At 35.7% G+C, this 19,183-nt stretch overlaps 1 protein-coding gene across 2 annotated transcripts in view; it reads left to right on the top strand.

Annotated features, from left to right (window-relative positions):
- The window catches only part of rad50 (DNA repair protein rad50), a 112,629-nt gene that overhangs the window by 55,613 nt on the left and 37,833 nt on the right, over window positions 1-19,183 (top strand). For both annotated transcript variants that reach the window (XM_083135504.1, XM_083135505.1), the window contains exons 9-14: window positions 799-970; window positions 5,401-5,554; window positions 7,043-7,142; window positions 11,772-11,911; window positions 17,071-17,196; window positions 18,415-18,508. In XM_083135504.1, coding sequence (XP_082991630.1) covers window positions 799-970; window positions 5,401-5,554; window positions 7,043-7,142; window positions 11,772-11,911; window positions 17,071-17,196; window positions 18,415-18,508 — 786 coding nt within the window. The remainder of the gene's footprint in view (window positions 1-798; window positions 971-5,400; window positions 5,555-7,042; window positions 7,143-11,771; window positions 11,912-17,070; window positions 17,197-18,414; window positions 18,509-19,183) is intronic.

Genomic DNA, 19,183 nt, shown 5'->3' with positions numbered 1-19,183 from the left:
AATAATACTTTACATTTCATACTGATTATTACTTTCTCTAGCTACCTTCTACAAATGACAACAGTATTAATATCAAAGTAAGTCTTGAAGCTTTCCTGGTGACGAATGATGAATAGATTCTCTTGGGCTATCGGCCAGGTGAGTTGTGGAGCTTTTGAAAGCTTGAAATCCTTCCAGAATTCACCTGGCCAATAGGCCGAGAGAATCTGTTCATCAGTATTAATTAATTAATTAATATCCATTTATGTTATATGTTGTATATTAATTCCTTCTAAGTGCTGTTAATTTTCCTGCTTTATGTATAACTTCCATCTGATAATATTCATGTATAGAAATACATCAAGAACCTTTCCTGGTGAATGATGAAGAGATTTTCTCATTATTTTGATTAGTCTATCCAGAACTCGCATGGTCTGTATCCCAAAACTGCCTTTCACTATTCATATAATTTGTATGCAGAATTTTACAGTGGAATACAGATGTTATATTCCCAGATTTTGCAAATTCCTGTGTTCTACAGTGTTCTTTTCTGGATCCAGTGAAACAAAATGTTATAAAATATTCTTGGATTATACATATTCCCCAGTTTGTAAGTTCTTTAGACACACTCTTGTGAGAAATGAAGGTTCTACCTTGCCTTCATCACTAATAAAACCATTAGGTTTCCCTACTCTTGTTAATTTATATCTTCTTTTCAATGCTATGACCACAGGGAGTTTGGAACATTTTCGCTTTTTTATAAATATTTTCTGTCCGAATCTTCAGGGAGTTACAATGTGTTCATTTTTCCATTTCTAGTTGGAATCAAGGCACTCAGAGTTGGTGAAAAATGACCAGAGTCTTTCACAAAGGATCACAAATGAGAAAGTGAATGTTGGCCAGTTAAAGAAAATTGAGGAACAACAAAAGGAGCAAATAGAGAGAAGGAATGTGGTTCTGAACAGACTTGCAGAAGAGCTCAATCTTCCAGGTTAGTGTGATTAAAGTAATAGTGAATCAGGATGTGCATGAATGCTTAATATTATTTTCTACCTTTGCAACTTATCGTAGTGAACTTAACTTGTTACACCCATCAAATGAAACTTCATGGCTAGAGGAGGCACATATTTTTGGTAAATAAAAAACTAAAATTTTGGTTCAAAAACAGTCAATTTCGGGTTCAAAATCAGTAAATAAAATAAAATTTCGGTGTTATAGCGGTGAAAAATCATATCAAAAGTGGTATATAAAATGACATTTTGGTCTTAAAATTGTGAATATAATCCTAAATTTGATTTAAAAAATGCGCTTATTAAACAAAATAAACATATCCTTGTAATAGCGCATTTCTGTAGTTACCAGAATATTAAGTTTATTCCTGTATAAAGGGGTCTGTTTTTGCTTCCCAAATATTTACAGCAGAACTAATCAATTTTCCGTGAATTGCATAACTTACAGACTTACAGGATAATTCAAAACTTTAGAAAGTGCCGCGTCAGTAAATTAACTCTAAATTTTGTGTTAAAGAGTCTATTTTGCATTTTGCAGTTCATTTCGCATCATTTTGTTACAAAATAGGGTAGGAAAATGCACCTCACACCTTTCAGAAACTTGAGAAATTAACATTTCAATATGTTATTGCACATTTCGTGTTTTCATTAAAAGAGAAATATACATGTCACTATTCATAGCAAGTTACAGGCTGGACACTAATAGGTAAGTATTATTTCGTGAGCTATTTTTGAACCTTTTAGTCAACTCCATCTGCATTTTATAATCATTTTAATTCATAGAATCTGTTCTTAATGCATATCATTTTATTACATTAAAGTCTGTTACCATGAAGAATACTCTTAGGGAGAATTTACACTAAAGCGACAGGCAACACATGTCTCTTGAGTATTTCCCAATCAAATATGCTGCTACTGTGTGAATCATTGCTGCTGATTGGCTCATTGCCAAGCCTCACATGTCGCTTCGTTCTGAAATCTCCCTTAACCCTTAAGTATGGAATTTGTTGAACATTTCACTACTGGAAAATGTAGGTTTTTTTCGTCAAATTCAATATACGCTTTATGTTTGTTTCAACTATATTCGATTTACTGTGGTGTATATAGTAGCAAGAGAGGAAAAAGAAGAAGATGAAAAGAAAGAAGAAGAAGGGAAAAATTAGATTTGTCTTCTTCTTTTTCATCTTTTTCTTCTCTTGCTACTATTTTTTGTTTCTACTACAGCTAGAACTATCTCACCAAACATCTGTGTGACTATATGCACCACAGTAAATCAAATATAGTTGAAACAAACATATAGCGTATATATACACCTTCTGCACTACAGCAGCACAATGCAGAGGGCGTATATATATATACTAGTCTTCTTCTTTTTCGTCTCTTTTCTCTCTTGCTACTATTTTTTGTTTCTACTACAGCTAGAATTATCTCACCAAACGTCTGTGTGACTATATGCGCCACAGTAAATCGAATATAGTTGAAACGAACATAAGGCGTATATATACACCTTCCGCACTACAGCATCACAGTGCGGAGGACATATATATATGCCATCCACACTTAAGGGGTTAAACAAATACAGTTCTGTTAAGAATATCAGACATGATCTGCTGATAAGTTAGTTATTAACTGTCCTCGTATGTGACTGCCAAAGTGGACAAACATGTTAAGTAATCGCCTCACAATCAAGTCCAATTTATGCCTAGATGGGTAAACAAGACTGGACCTACAGTTTAAAGTGTGATTGAAACTTCTGTCCACTAAGAATTAAACCCAGGACTCCGTGATGGGGAAGGCCCAGTTCTAGACTGAGTCCTGGCCCAAACATGAGTGTCCTCGTTACAATTGAGCACGGTTGCCACACATCTGGAAAACAGGGAAATGGCAGTCCAGATATCTGATTGATAACTGAAGTACATTGACAATATGGTCATAATTATCGGAACTGTTGGTGAAGATGAGGTTATCATCTATTATTTTATAGATCTTAGTCTTGTTGGCATTTCCTATAGAATTCCTATATGAAACAAAAATTTCTCCAGATGCTGTGTACTTATAAATATAAGCAAAAAAGCAGCATATTCTACGACACTATAAATCCGCCAGATAATGAAAAATTGTGTATGGTTTATGAACTTTTTCTGTTGTTTTTATATTATGGAGATCTGTTATGGTGTAATAATGTACCTCTGTTACCTTAGCCTAAAGGCTAGATGCAATTGATTGTAGCACCCAATACATTTGATGCCGATTTCCATTTTACTCTTCAAAGTTTCATGTGTTCTTTTATGTATAGAATGAAATTTGCTGAAAAAAGTTGTGAAAGTGAATATTCATAATAATTAACTGATTATATATTTAACCTTTTGGAACCCAAGGGCATTTTCACATGTAACCAACCCCCTTGGTGCCCAAGCCGATTTTGAGCAAAATGCAGAGTTTCAATTAAATGAGTGTAGATCGGAGACTAATTGCCCGAGAGAGATGACTGATATACCGTTGTACGCGGAATGAACCAGAAATTCAGACTATATGAAATTTATGCAAATTCGGCGTATATGTGACGGTGGGGAGGGGGCTAACTCTCAAAATTCCAAAATTTCGGGAAAAAAATTTGGTTCCCCCACCCTCCCCTCAAGAAAAAAGTACATGACAGTGTCGACATGCACATGGAAATGATCGCTGACATGTAAGGAACAGAAAAATATTTGCATTATCATGTGACCAATGTAACTTGAGTTGTACCCCCAAAAGGAATGGTCGGCACGCCACTGATTCAAGCTTCAAAATGCAGCGGTACCTTGAAATGACTTTAGCTCAGAGACTATTTGCCCTAGAGATATGAACGATATACCGTTGTAAGCAGAATGAATCGCAGATTCAGAAGATATATAATTTATGCACATTTGGTGTATATATGGAGGGAGAAAGGGGGGAAATCCCCTGAAAATACTTTTTTTAAAAATTGGGTTTCTCCCCCCCCCCCCCCGAAAAAAAGGATATGAAAAGTTCAAAATGCACATAGAAATTATCGCTGACATGTAAGGAACACAAAAATATTTGCATTATTATCATATGACCAATGTAACTTGAGATGTACCCCCAAAAGAAATGATCGGCATGCCACTGATTCAAGCTTCAAAATACAGAGTTACATTGAAATGACTATAGCTCAGAAACTAAATGCCCTAGAGATATGAAAGATATACCATTGCACGCAGAATGAATCACAGATTCAGACGATATATAATTTATGCACATTCTGCGTACATGTGGAGGGGGAAAGGGGGGAAATCCCCTCAAAAATACTTTTCTTTAAAAAATGCTGTTCCCCCCTCCCGAAAAAATGTCAAAATGCAAAATTTATGCAAATTTGGTGTATATATGGAGGGGGAAGGGAGAAAACCCCCAAAAATTATATTAAAAAATTGTCACTTCACCCAAAAAATATCCTCGCACTTGGGCACAAAACGACACCTACGCACAACATTCACGGACTAAAAGCTAGAACGCAGTGAAAAATGAGCGCCAATTCTTGCAGCTGCTTGAAATTCTATTTTTAGACAATGCAGGGTATCCTCTGTTGCAACTTGTGGACACTTGTGCTAAAAAAAACAAAGGTTTCCTTCAGCGCGCTTCGAAATTCCATTCTCACAACCAGTCTTCCCCCTCACGGAAAACTTTCATTTTGACATCAGATACTGATAAACAAGCTTCCTTCGAATGCAGTTGACAGGAGGGAGTGAAAAAGCATTGCTTTAGAACAACAAAGCCGGTCTTCCTTTGTCGGCAAAAATTTGACCTTGAAAAGAGAAGGCCCTTTCCCCCGCCTTTCCCCCTCCATTTTCATGAAGACAAAAAAAATGCAAAAAAACATTTCTGTTAAATACATGTGTTAGGAACAATATAAAAAAAATCGAAATTCTAGCCAAATATAGAAAAGTTATAACGTAAAAACTACGACCTTGACACAGCGTCTCAATCGAGATGCTTGGTACCGTGAGGGTTACATTTGGGTATCTCGATCGAGATGCTTGGCATACCAAAGGTTAATTGAAAAGGACAAGGTTCAAAAGCAAAAATCATAATGATGAAACATTTCTGGGAAAATTTCATTTTTGGACTGGAAAACCTGGAAATGTCAGGAAATTTCATAATCAAAAAATCGTAGCAACCCTGTTGAGGTTGTTAAATAACCATAGTATGAGCGCAGTTATACCTGTAAGTAAATTTTTACTTTTTTTTGGATGCAGTGGAACCCCAATTTTATGTTTCCAGATTTTACATTTTTCCTCACTTTAAGTTTTTTCACCCCTGAAAAAATGTAAATTCAAGGTTCCACTGTACTTGTTTTATAGTTATTAACAATTTGTAAAACTAACTGTTGTTCTTTTTACACTTGTGTCGACAGCATTTCCTCACAGTCAGCTGACAGAGACCCAGGTAACAAATGTTGTGTCTCAAATTAACAAGAAGATTAAAATGGAAGTAGCAGAGCTGGAACAACTTGAAAAGCAGTTCGAAGCAGAAGAGCAGGAGCTGCAAAATAAGTCTGATAATTTGAGGTATTTATTACTTGCAATACAATGCACTGTTTATTTGTAAAATGCAGCATATGCATGTTACAATAAATTAGTAAATATTAGGTATTGTGTGACAAAAATAGATTTTGATTTTAGTATGTCTACTATCACATGTGAGAATTTTTCAATAATTAACCTCTAGAGGACGAGTGGTAGCTATGTATACTACCTCCATGTGGCAGCAATTAACATACCATTTCTTGAAAACTACAGAAGATAATTCAGTTGTCTCCTTTTTGTTCATTTATATACATATGAAGGTATGATATACTGGAATAACAATTGTTGCTATCATTAACAAGTGTAGTTTGAAAACTACTTTGTATTCCCTAATAGTATTATAGGATAGATATTGTAAAATTGGGTATAACTCTTCAGATGCTGATTTTTACTGACATATTTCACTTTTATGTGTAATAATGAAAACAAAATAGCATGTTCACAATGTGCTTCCCTCCATCGTCCACAGGGCTGATGCTAGAAGTTAAATTCTGAAGAAAAAAAATCTGTAAGCTTGCAACATTGCTGCTCTTATACATTATTATTTTTCCCATAGGAAGTATTAGACAGTTTTTTCATTCACTTTGGTATATTGTGGTGGCCACCGTGGCTACCCCTCCACCCTCATCAACAAACAGATCACAAGAGCCACCTCCCACAACAGCACCAAACAACCCAAAACCAATCCCCCTGCTTTGATCACCCAATACCACCCCCACATCACGAAAATCAGACATACCCTCCACTCCCTCCTCCCCATCCTGCACAGTGACCCCGACACCAGGGACATCTTTCAGGACAAACCTAGGGTCATCTTCCGTCACCCCCCCCCCCAACCTCAAGAACATCTTGATCCATACACTCCCACCCCTTCCTGAGTCGTAGGCGTCTAAGGGCTAAGGAGAATGGTATGGCTTTTTTTGTTGTGGGGGAGGAGAGAGAGCTGGAGTAGTGAAGATACTGGAGGTGGTTGGTTGGTTTTGATATATATGGATGTTTCCAAGTGGTCTCCCACGATGTGGATATCCACATAGGTGTATTGAATATTTGGAAATCTAAATTGTTAACCACAACTGTATTGAGTTGTGGTTAAGATTTGTTCACTTGGTTTCGTAAGAATTACATTCTTGCAAGTGTGTATTAAATAATGGCCCCATGCAAGATGAAGTATTAATTTTTATATGCATTAATAATTAAAGCAAGTCTAAATCTCTTGTTAAAGTAGAACTTAATTTTTCATCGTAACCGGCCTTGTGGTAGACGTTTTTCATTGAATAAAATATCTATTTTAGTTCTTAATTTCCAACTGTAACTAAGTAGGGAGCTATTAAATAAATGTTAAGAAAAAGGGGAAAGAAGGTCAAGAAAATGGAAAGAACTGTCAAAAAAAGTCAATAATTTTGGTTTTGTTATTTTGGTAGACACCCTGTAAGTGGATAGATTGTGATTTTAATGCATTAATTTTATCAGGGATGAAAAGGTGAAGCTAGAGGAGGAAATTCGTTCAAAGAAAGAGCAGATGGCAAAAAACAGACGTGAGATGAGAAAAGTTACGGATGATATTAATCAGGTAGGATATTTTCAATGAATTAATACACTCTATTTATTTATAACAAGAAGTATATTAATTGTATCTATGGTTGAAAGTTGAAGGGAGAAAATGTAGGTATTAAATGTAGTCATTATGTTCATGATGCCATGAACTCAGCATAATGTGCTATGATGCCAGAGACTGGGCTCGAATCCTGGTTCATGCAAGGATATACAATTGTGTTTGTTTTATGGTGCGGAGCATCATCATTCATCTCCATCTCCATAGTTAAGATTAACCCAACAGGTAGAAAATTGATGTAAAGAACCAAAATAGAAATAGAGACCCAAGAACTGTATGAGTCATTCCATGCCAAATCAACACAGCCCCCAACCTGACCATCTCAGATTTTCATGAAATTTGGGGAATTGAAACTATGCATGGAACTTAGTAACTATAAATTTTTTTTGTTTTGTTTGTCTTGTAATTGTTAAATTATTCAAGGTCAAAGTTAGCAGAAACACCCACTACAAAATGTAATGGAGTTATCTTGGTCATAAAAGAAATAGGTTAGGCACAGGGAGACCTCTAGCTGTGTATGTAAAGTGCAGGTCCTGCATAGTGTTGACTGCCATATTGAATTCAACGCAAACATTTCAAAGGAAAGGGGGGTGATGTGATATATCAAATCAGGCTAGAATTTCACGAGAAATGAAGCAGCGAAGGTTTTTTTTCCAACTTATCTCTAGCCAGCAAAAAGTTATTACTGCGTGCTTGTAACCATTTTCTCCTTTTCGAGGTGTTAAAAGCAAAGCATTAGAATGCTCCTAGCATGTTAAGAACTCATCGAGATCACACTGATGTCTCGGGAGAGAAAGAAGTATACGCAACATTGCATATGATTTTAATCAGCAACATTCACCAAACAGTTGAATAGTGAAGAATATTGGGAAAAGTATCTCAAACAATTACGTGACACTTCCTTTGGAATGAAAAATTCTTCAGTGACAAGGCTAATTTTTATGTTCACGGTAAAGTTAATAAAAATAATATGCAATACCTGTGATTTGATAATCTACAGTAGACAGATCCCCACCAAATGGTTGTGGCGGGTAAGCTAATGATGTGGTATAGTATATGGAGAACGGGAATGGTTGGTCCATATTCAACAACGGAACCTTAAATGGTGAGGGCTTCTTGTTTTCTTATGCTTGTAATAACCGTAAACTACAGGAAAATAAAAATACTTTTTGGATTTGTTAAGTGAACAGGTTTTTTTATCCTTGCTTACGGGATATGGCACTTTTCCAGCGTTTTGAAACAGGACAGAGTGTGACCACACTATGTGGACATTTTGGCAATTTCTTCATGGTAAATTTCTAGGTAGATTGATGGGCAGACGGGGATCTATTAAAAGGTCTGCACATTCCCCAGATCTAACATCTTAGGAGGACTTTTACCTTCAGAAACATTTGAAGAGAATGGTGCATGCACTAAAAGTCCGTGATATTGACGATCTGAGAGAAGGCATAGATGCTGCTTGCAATGATGTTGCACCTGCTACATTGCCAAATGTTCTATGTGAGTGTGAGAGACGTCAACAAGTGTGCTCACAGGAATATTGACAACATTATAATGTGCATATATTGTAAGTGAAAGATATGTGTATAACTTTTTGCTGGCTAAAGATGTTGGAAAAACCTTTGCTGCTTCATTTCTCGTGAAATTCTAGCCTGATTTGATATATCACATCACCCCCCTTTCCTTTGAAATTTTTGCGTTGAATTCAATATGGCGGTCAACACTATGCCGGACCTGCAGTTAAAACACACAGCTAGAGATCTCCCTGTGACTAACCTATTTCTTTCATGACCAGGATAACTCCTTTACATTTTGTAGTGGGTGTTAAAAGACTTTTGTCTCATCATAGTCCATGTAATGAGGCTTTTATCAGTCAGATAGTTACACATATTATTTTGTATCTTCTGATCCCATTGCAGTCCCAGAATGATTTTTTGTTATGTTTTATAGTATGGTAAGAGGGACCAAATATATTTTATTCACGATTTTTGGTGATGACATGTTTTGAGATATTCAAGGTCAAAGGTCAAGGTCACGTGACAAAATTATATTTTTATCCAAAGTTAGGCTTGTTATATGTCACTGGAAAGTTTGTTCAATTCCCTGTACAATAAGCTTTATTTGAGCTTCCTAGGCAAAATAGGGGCGGAGTTACATCACATTTAGTATAGCTAAGCGGGCTCAAAAAGGGCAATTTCTGCTAACTTTGACCTTGAATAATTTAACAATTACAAGACAAACGAAACTAAAATTTTTTATAGTTACTAAGTTCCATGCATAGTTTCAACTCCCCAAATGTCATGAAAATCTGAGATGGTCATGTTCGAAATTGCACATATCTGTGTTGATTTGTTATGGAATGACTCGTATGCCTCATACCGAGATCCTTCTCCTCCTTTTGACTTTCAAAAGGCTATCTCAGTAACATTCCTAACTGCAGTGAATAAAATGAAATTTGTACCTAGTACATTTCTTGTGTGTGCCACAATTAATATATATATATATATATATATATATATATAAATATAACCCTCCAGGTGCACACGGCCACTGGCAAATTTACCCTCCATCCCAAAGGGACCTGCCATGCCTCAAACCTTATCTACATCCTCACCTGCAACATCTGTGGTGATTTTTACCTGGGGGAAACATCAACGGCCCTCAACCTCCGCATCAATAACCACCGCTCCTCCAACCACAACCTGGACTTCACTGTCGCCGTCCACACCAACCACCACAACATCAGTTTCAACGACTGCTTCCGGGTAGCGATCATCCACCTCCTACCCCAACCAGCCAACACCTCTGTTCGCAAAAGATGGGAAAGGGCCTATATATCGGCCATGAGTGCAACCACTCCACCTGGCCTGAACAAGGCCACCCAGTAATGCCCAACCCTCACCCACCACCCTCCTGCCCTCCCTCCCAACTCATCCTCCCCACTCACAGTTTACGACGAGCCTGGTGACGAAACAGTGTTTTTTTCGTTCTACGCACCGCTTCTTCTTCAATGGGGACCTGGCAACTCTGCAGGACCCCAACTTCCGGTTCCGTCTTCTGTTTCTTCTCACACCGATGATGCTATAAATTTGCGAAAATTTTGAATTTTCCTACTGTCCGGTGAGTGTTTCCTTTTACCTTATTTGATTTTTACTTAGCCCTTTTGGCCCTCCTTGCTTTTATCCATTATATATATATATATTGACCCATGTGGATTTGTCAGGAAAAAACTTTTATTTTTTTTATCTGGATTTGGGGGGGGGGCACTTGAAACTTTTCTGAGTCAGGTGGAATATGATTAGTTTTATGTATAAATTTCAGTGAGAAATGTAGACTTGACCTGGACTCGAACCCGGTTCTCTGGTATACACTGCCCTTTCTCTACCAACTGAGATACCAAGCAAGCCCTTGTTTTGCCTGGTAAAACAGCAAAACCAAAAAATTAGGTGAAACCCAGGCTGGATCAGTAGCTTAGTTGGTAGAGGAATGGCATGATATGTCTCGGGTTCGATTCCCAGTGGAGGTACATAGTGGTTCGGATCCCACTTTAAACTATAGGTCCAGTCCCAATTAGCCTTACTGTGCATAAAGTGGACTTAAAACACCAACTTAATAAATCAATGGCCTGATATGGCAAAGACCTTGGTTCAGGTCCTAATCAAGCCTGCATTTTTGGCCGAAATTTCTGCCTAAAGTTCAAATCACCAACCCTGAGACCTTCTGTAAACAAAACAACGTGCATGCAGGAAGCATTGCAAACTCATAGAAGTATAATAACCCACACAAAAATCCAGCGTTGTTACAGGATTCATTACGTAAAGTAAAACAACGGCCAATTTGTAGTATGCGATACGCTGCCGCAAATGACGTCTCACTTTAAACCCAATGCTCTTATTGCTTCACCTTTATGGTTAACTCTTTGCACCAGTAACCATTTCCCATAAATTTGGCTTCTTTCTTGCATGCGAATTGAATATATTTTACTTGCATTTTTTTAGACAAAATGATATAACATGGTAATGTATATTTCTAAGGTTTGATATAGATAGTGTATTTGAAATTTGTTTGTAGATTTTATGTAAATTGTATCTTATGTAAATAAAATATATAATGGGCATAAACAGCCATATGGAAAGCTGCAAGTCCAATAAATATTTTGATGATGATCAAAACAAGACAAAGAAAGTTCGTAAATTTATTGCGGTTGGAAACTTTGACAAGCATCCTAATAATGATTTTTGTTCCGCCAAATATAGTGCACTTTATAAAATAACTTGGTGACATGTCAAGGCAAGATAAGTGTGAACATTTTGTAGGAATATGCATTGTAACTTTCAATGAGCTTAGAGATTTGTGTACATAATGATATTTTATAACATTGGTTATTTTCTAAAAATAATCATGTGAACAGCAACTAAGTAGTGCCACTTTCAACATGGCGAGTTCTATGTGTGCGGGAAGGAGTGATACATCGAATCAGTGAGATGGTTTGTTTACAGAAGGTCTCAGGGTTGGTGATTTACACTTTAGTACATTTCATGTGTGTGCCAAACAGTAAGGTGATTAGTTTTGTTTCTCTGCTTTTAGGTTGATACAGCTGCAAATGAGCTGAATAATGTAGAATCGAGGTTGGATAGGTCCAGAAGAGAACTGCAGGATTTGGAGATGTCTTTGAATGTAGACGAAGTGAAGAGGCAGATTAAGGGATCACAGGAAAGATGCACCAGGTAAACAAGGTCTCATGTGACTTCTTTATTGTTGAATGATTAGTAAATACAGTATTTACGCATGTATAATGCACACCCTGGTTTTTTGATGGGGAAAAGTGACTAACAATTATATCTCATATATAATGTGCAGTATAATTTAGGTTCAAGAAATGACTTTCTTGGATGTAGGTCTTACAGCTGTTGCTATGCGAATGAAGAGGCTGGCATATGTGTCTAACATAACAGTGTTGTAGGGCTTACATGTTAGCCACATTGATGTGGTTATATTACAGTGGTTTTCACTTCATGAAGGCACAATGGGCTCTTTATGGACAATGCTTTTCTTAAGGGAAAATAAAGCGTGCTATTGCCAAATATGTAGATTTTGAAATTTACGTGAAGTAGAAGAAAAAAATACAGTAAGGTAGAAAATTTTATGTAGAACACAATGGTGAGGACGAAAATTGTGAACTTTATTTCATATTATTTTAAAATAATTAAAATGCAAGTTTTCATTGAAACCAATTTTGAACATCTTTTCTATTCAAAATGTTAAATCATGCCGTAAAATCGGAGGAATTGTTACAAAAAAAATCGACACTGCTATGCAGTAGAAACTGGTGATGGTGGTGCTGAAAATTGGCAATATTTTTAAAAAGATGTCCTTAAAAAAATAAAATGTCAAATAAAATTTGCAGATTTTTTATTGGCACAGTGAAAAATGTCGTCTCTGGCCAAAAATTTTGTTTTATAAGTCTACGTAAAAAAACACAGCAACAAAGTTGTAAAGATAATAATGAAATTATTTGTCTTCACTCAAAGGTCCCCAGAGGCATTACTTCCTGTAAATGCAGTTTGTTTTCACACTGATCAGCATGCGAAGTAAGGCGACGTGCTGGCGTGAGTCTTAGTCATACTCAGGTGTTATGAGTTTGTACGTGCCCAACAGTTCAGCGATGTTTTAATACTCGTGGTGGTCTGGTGAAGTGTTGTGTGTTGACATTTTGGTGATTTTTACAAGTGGTTCATGAAGTGATTAATAGCATCCTAATCTGTAAGTCTTCAGTCATCACAATGATTGCAGGAAAAAGGGTGAGAGAATTAGAAGTGGAGATTAAAACTATTTTAAGAATGTTCGAATATTTAAAGGAAAAGAACCTTGGACGTAGTCAATCGTTCATTGTTAGTGAACTTTGTAAGGTGGCTGGTGTCATTAGCCATACATTCTTTGGATTAATTTATTTATTTATTTGCCTTCTACAGAGGAAGGATATCTCCAATTACAGAGGCATTAATATAACACAAATAATGTGAATATGAATATAAGTGAGATTAAATAGGATGCATACATATTACGTAGTTATTAACTGTAACATAAGTACACTTACATAACGTAGAGTAATGACTTTCATTAAGAAATGAAAGTAAGAGAGGCTCAATCGTTACACCCTGGAAGAAAGAGTAACTGGACTAAAATACAAATCCAGCAGGGAAGTGAAATATAATGATTTCATTCGCAGTTCCATAAGATGCAAATTTCATTCATTTCTGTTTAGAAATGTTCCCGCAACAATTCAGTCTGTGATGAAGGAAGTTAAGAACGATAAAGATTTGCCAAATTTTACATATTCGACTTTCTACCGTTTGCTGCAAGAAATGGTGTTTGAATTCGAAAAGCGAGGATATAAGGCTTTATTGATTGAAAGAAACAATATTATACTTTGGCGACATTCATATTTACGAAAAGTGAGACAATTTAGGAATGAGGGATGGAACATTGTTTACTTAAATGAAAGTTGGGTAAATGTAGTGCATACTGTGTCTAAAGTTTGGAAGGACAAAACAATAGCAACACCCAAGGATGCTTTTCTGGCTGGGTTGTCTACAGGTCTGAAAGGCCCTACCGCTCGGGGACCACAGTTTGTTTTGTTTCATGCCGGTGGTAAGTAAGATGGAGTTTGTACAGGAAGCGAAACAAGTATTTTTAGCAAAAAAAAATTCTGCCGACTACCATGACGAAATGGACAGTGTTAGGTTTGAACAGGGGTTCAAAGATCAACTATTGTCTAACATTGAACCAAGAACAGTAATTGTTAGGGAGAATGCATCCTATCACTGTAGGAAAAAATAAAGTGTTACCAACTCAAAAAACCGTAAGGAAGATATTACGGCATGGCTAACGTCAAAATATGTACCCTATTCTGACAATTCCCTTAAAAGAGTTGTTGGGGCAGTTGTTGTAGGTTGCCTTCATACCATTGTGAAATTAATCCAATTGAAATGGTATGGAGTCAAATAAAAGTACATGGACGATATAACATTAGTTTTAAGGTGAAGGAAATGGAACGTTCGATAGACAGCTCATTTGAATCAGTCACCCAGGAGCAATGGTGTAATTACTGTAGGCACGTCAAAGGGGTTGAAAATAATATGTGGAAAGTGGATCAACTGCAGGATGACATTGAAACTCTAATCATTAGGCTAAAGAGCAGTTCTTCCAGCAGTGACGAGACAAGTTCTGATGACGGCAGCAGTGAACAGTCTGAAGACTCACCGATAGAGGGTGTTGAACAACTGTCCGATTAAGGTAACACTTATTATATAACATTTGCGTTAAAAACTGTATTACTGTATTAACACATTAGATAAATGAATGTTACTTTATGAAAATGCTTGCATTATATATGAGTCTCCCCATACTTTGTTAACTCTGGTTAATAATAACAACAATAATAATCATGGAAAACTAACAACTATAACAAATGTAACAACACCTGTAACAATATACAACATGTTTATTGTGAAAGGAAGCAAGCACGGTAATTCCGGCCGGCGATAAGAGCTAGCGCATCTTAAATGGCAACATCGTGCATTTTCTCCATAAGAGCCATTGTGCCTTCTCGATGTAAAAACGACAATAGTCAGTTTTTATTGGTGCTTCGGAGTAATATTTCCAAATATATTTTATGAGGTCCATTATTGGTTATATTTAGGCTCTAACTTTGGTGTAAGAGGTTTGTTATTCCTTCTTTACTTTTTCTAATAAAAACTTGAAAATATGCTTTTTCCGTAACTAACATAACACTATAAGAGGCACATTCACAGTTATCAGCACACAATTTCTTCCATTAAGGCATTTACACACTCCATGCATGTCATATTGTTTGGCCAGTAATACATTTTAATTATTGTTTTTCTTTTTCCTTATCTCTTCTTTCATCCAAAGTACCATAAAAATCAGAACATTCCTTGATTTTGTGATGAGCTTATTTCAACAGCATTGCATATTAGTGTCGCCATCTTGAATGGAATACTGTTGCCATATTCAGAAACTACAGAATTCAAGCTTTTCATCTATATATAACATGATAGGGTTTTCTGTAAACATGAAAAATCAATGCAAGTGTCAAAAAATCATGGAATGACCCTGTACGGTTTCATGTTGGCTGTCTGCATTATTCCATGCATAATACGCACCACAGTTTTTGAGGGCAAAAATTTTGTAAAAAAGTGTGCATTATACATGAGTAAATATGGTATTAGAAGGCTTTTACGAAAATAACATATTACAGAGACAGAATGTTCTTGTCAGTTTGGAAAGCAGATCTTACAAATTCAAAGTACAAATTCCATTACTTGCTTCATCCAGTGGAAAGCTACCAGCCTGAATTGGCAGTTTCTGGATTTTGTGTATCTAAACAGCCAAAGAGATCTGAGAAGATCAGAATGAATATTGGAATTCAGTTCTCGTTTGAGGGTTGGAGCTGCCATATTTGGTCTACCGGGAAGAAGCAAGTACTGTATGTGCCTGGATGAAGTAAACATGTGTATGTTATCCTGGTCTGAGCCTCTTTTTATTTATCTGTCTTTCAAATTAGATCCCACTAAAACATATTATAATGAAAAGAAAAGGAAACAACATTGTGTGGTAAAGTTTTACCTGTACAATGTACATAATACTTTAACTGTGTTTAGCACACCTAATCATGACTTAGTTCTTTTGTATTGTGGCTTGTACCTAAAATTCAGTAAAGGATACGTATTTGACATGGAGTGAAGGGGCTGTGGCAGGTGATGACACATATTTAATATTGGTCAAGCAATAAAACTTTCCTAGCAATTTTAAAAATGTTCTCAGAAAAAGGTACCTGATCTATGCATTAAGTATAGATATAAGCTTATTGATGTGTCGATTAAATAAAATTGCCGATCTGATTATTTTCTCATAAATAACCTTAATTGAGTGTACATGCCTGTGATCTTTTGTTCTTGTTAATAATAATAATGTACCGGTATAAAGATCTACAGTTCAGCTGCCTTAGCCGAAACCATCGACAGAAGTGTGCATGTGCCAACTGGACTTGTTCCAAAATAGGGGTGACAGCAGAAATCACAGACCTCTAATTACAGACTGAAAACGATGAGCTTTTGTTTGAAGCTGTGTGCATAATCCTGGGGCTAGAAATATGGCGGAGATGCACATTAGAGCTTGTTAAGTTTTCATTTTTGTGAAGAAATTATTTGTACTCACTTGTGGAGTGTAATATGTAGAGTTATATACTTTAGTAAACTTAAAAATTGCAATCTTGTGTGGTGCAATGACTCACAATCTTCAAAATAGTTGTTCCAAGTAGAAATATGAAGGCATGCTCGCTGCCATGATGTATCACCCCCTCTTCGAAATTTATAACTTAAAGTTGACCCGTATAAAAGGCTCACGTTTCCGATCTGGTATCTGGAGGTCTGTGGCAGCAATGACATTTTCGGAAGGTAAGGGTTCTGTGAAAATCGTTTGCTGTGGAAACATCAATGAAGTAAGTAGAGATATGTTTCAAATTATGGAAGGGTTCAGAATGAAAATATAAACAAGAAAATCTATATAAACGAAATATCACAGCGTAGTTTGGCTGGTGTTTCTACCTGCTTCCCCTCTAGCATTTTAAATAGACCTTTCCAGCTAGTTTTGTCTTCCCTGGTTGGATTGTACCCAGGTTTTGTGAAGTAAATTTCTACACTGGTCTGGAAATCCTGAAAAAGTCAGGAAAATTTACATATGGTTAAAAAAGGTCAGGAAATGTGAATTATTATTGTTGAATGTGCAGTTAATATATGCAGGGATAATATTAAAAAAGTGAATGCTCATAGCTGATCCCGTTTCCACTCTCTTTGTACTGTAGCTTACAGGATAAGTTGGAATCGTTGAGTAAAGAGGTCCAGGAACTGCTGGCGAAGAGCAACCAGCAAGCAGATTTGGATCGACAGAGAGAGAACAAAGCTGCTAAGGAAGTAGAAATAAGGAAACTGTAAGTTAACTATTTTTTGGTTAGTTAGTTATTTATTGTAAATGTATAAAGCAGTTGCAGTTTTATAGTAATAACAAATTTATAGGACTGGTCTGCATTATTTTACCATGCATCATGCTTTCTGACCATCTTGTAATTTAGTGCAGTCAAAATAGGAAAAATAAAAGAAGTAATTCATAACAAGCTGAAATTTGGTACATAACTTATTTTTACAGTAATGACAATAATGTCATGTTACTGTCAATTAGTGCTGTTATTTCGTTAAAACTTTCATTAGTCTGCCGCTTTTTCAATATGGTGGACTTAGCAGCAAGGTGATGACCAGGGATATGTTGCTATTACTGTTATAAAAAGTTATATACAAAATTTCAGCTTGTTAGAGATTAGTTCCTTTATTTCAAAAATATTTGTCTAATATGACTTCACTTAATTGCTGACGTTGACTGTTGAGACACACAACAGTGGTTAAAAGTCCAAAAACTAGAATGAATAAATCACCACTGATTAGCTACAAAGAAGAGACACATAATGCATGTACTTTAATATTTATATTCATTTTAGTGTCATTAAGGTTGTCATACTTTTGCCTTAACAAGAACTTTACATTATTGGAACAAAAGAGGGTCGTATATATACAAAATTAATCCAGTGCTTGTCAAGTTGTTATATTTGAGATTTCCATTGTGCAATTAATAGAGAAAATATGAGTTAATGTAATTGATCTGTCCTGCCTATTACAGTTTCTAAGCTGAAAACTCAAGAGCAGAGACAGAGGGAGAATTAATGTATTTGCACAAGTAATATGCACATTTTGTAGCTGTTATAGTTCCTAAATAATAGAGCAGTTCAGTAGTACAACTTGAAAGCCTCATTCCGTTCAAATTTGAGACAACATTGGATTCAGTTGCTCACAAATTAGTGAACAAAGTCCATTCAGTAGCTTTTAATTGGCAAAGACACTGAGGAAAGTCCAGGTAATACATAAGCCACAATGCAATGGGTAAACTTTCCCTTGCATTTTCTCAATTCCATACCTTTGTGGGTTATCAAGTTTTACTACTGAACCTGTCAATTATTCTTTGTTAATATTAGTTTGGTTACATAAATACTTAACACTATTTGCATGTTTTTCCCTTGCAAGATCAAATTCTTAGTAATACCAGATGGCAATAGGCATCCCAAGACAGTGTGTATTTATTTTATTTATGTCTTTTTCAGGAGGCGTAAATATGAAGATTCTCTGCTTGGAATATTGAAAACTATCCCAGAACAAGGTATTAAATATGAGCTCCAAACAGCTATTGATAATTTGGTAAGTAGAGTCTAATAATGAAGTAAATAATGCAACCATTATATTTATGCATCCTTCACACTGTGTTCCATAATTCTTTATTGTAAATTTCCATAATTTTTTATTTCACTGTAGAATGGGGTGTATATTTTGGAATGTAATAATGTTCTAAACTTAATTCTACAGTTCAGTTGGCAAGTTTGCACATATTTTTAATGACTATGGTTCCAGGCAGATGACCACCTTGTTTAAAGTTTTTCCCATGCTGCTCTTGTCTACCTGTTATATTGTATAATATAAATCTATGGAAATTAATACAAATGGAAACTGAGCAGAAATTCCTGCAAAGGGGATAATAAATAGGGATTTTTGGTAATGCAGGAGAAAAGAACTTCGATTAGACCACAAATTTATTCTGTTAGTGAGAATTCATTTGAAATTGATTTAAAATGTTTGATTGTGATTGTAGTTGTTTTTTTATGTAAATATGTTTTTTATTTAGGCAACTTATTCACAAATTAGTTAATTTCGGTAATGATTCACATTTATATATAAATAAATGCATCAAAACTGCTCATAACTGTCAATTATTTCTTTAAAAATATTGTACTTCATGAATTTCAAGTTAGTACATATTGTTTTATAAAGAAACATAGAAAAAAGATACAACTTCAGTATCTCTTGAATATTGTCATT

This window comes from Lepisma saccharinum, chromosome 14 (genome assembly GCF_977018435.1).
Source record: "Lepisma saccharinum chromosome 14, izLepSacc3.1, whole genome shotgun sequence".
NCBI lineage: Eukaryota > Metazoa > Arthropoda > Insecta > Zygentoma > Lepismatidae > Lepisma > Lepisma saccharinum.
Note: the sequence above shows the minus strand (reverse complement) of the source record. Positions and strands in the feature narration are given on the sequence as shown.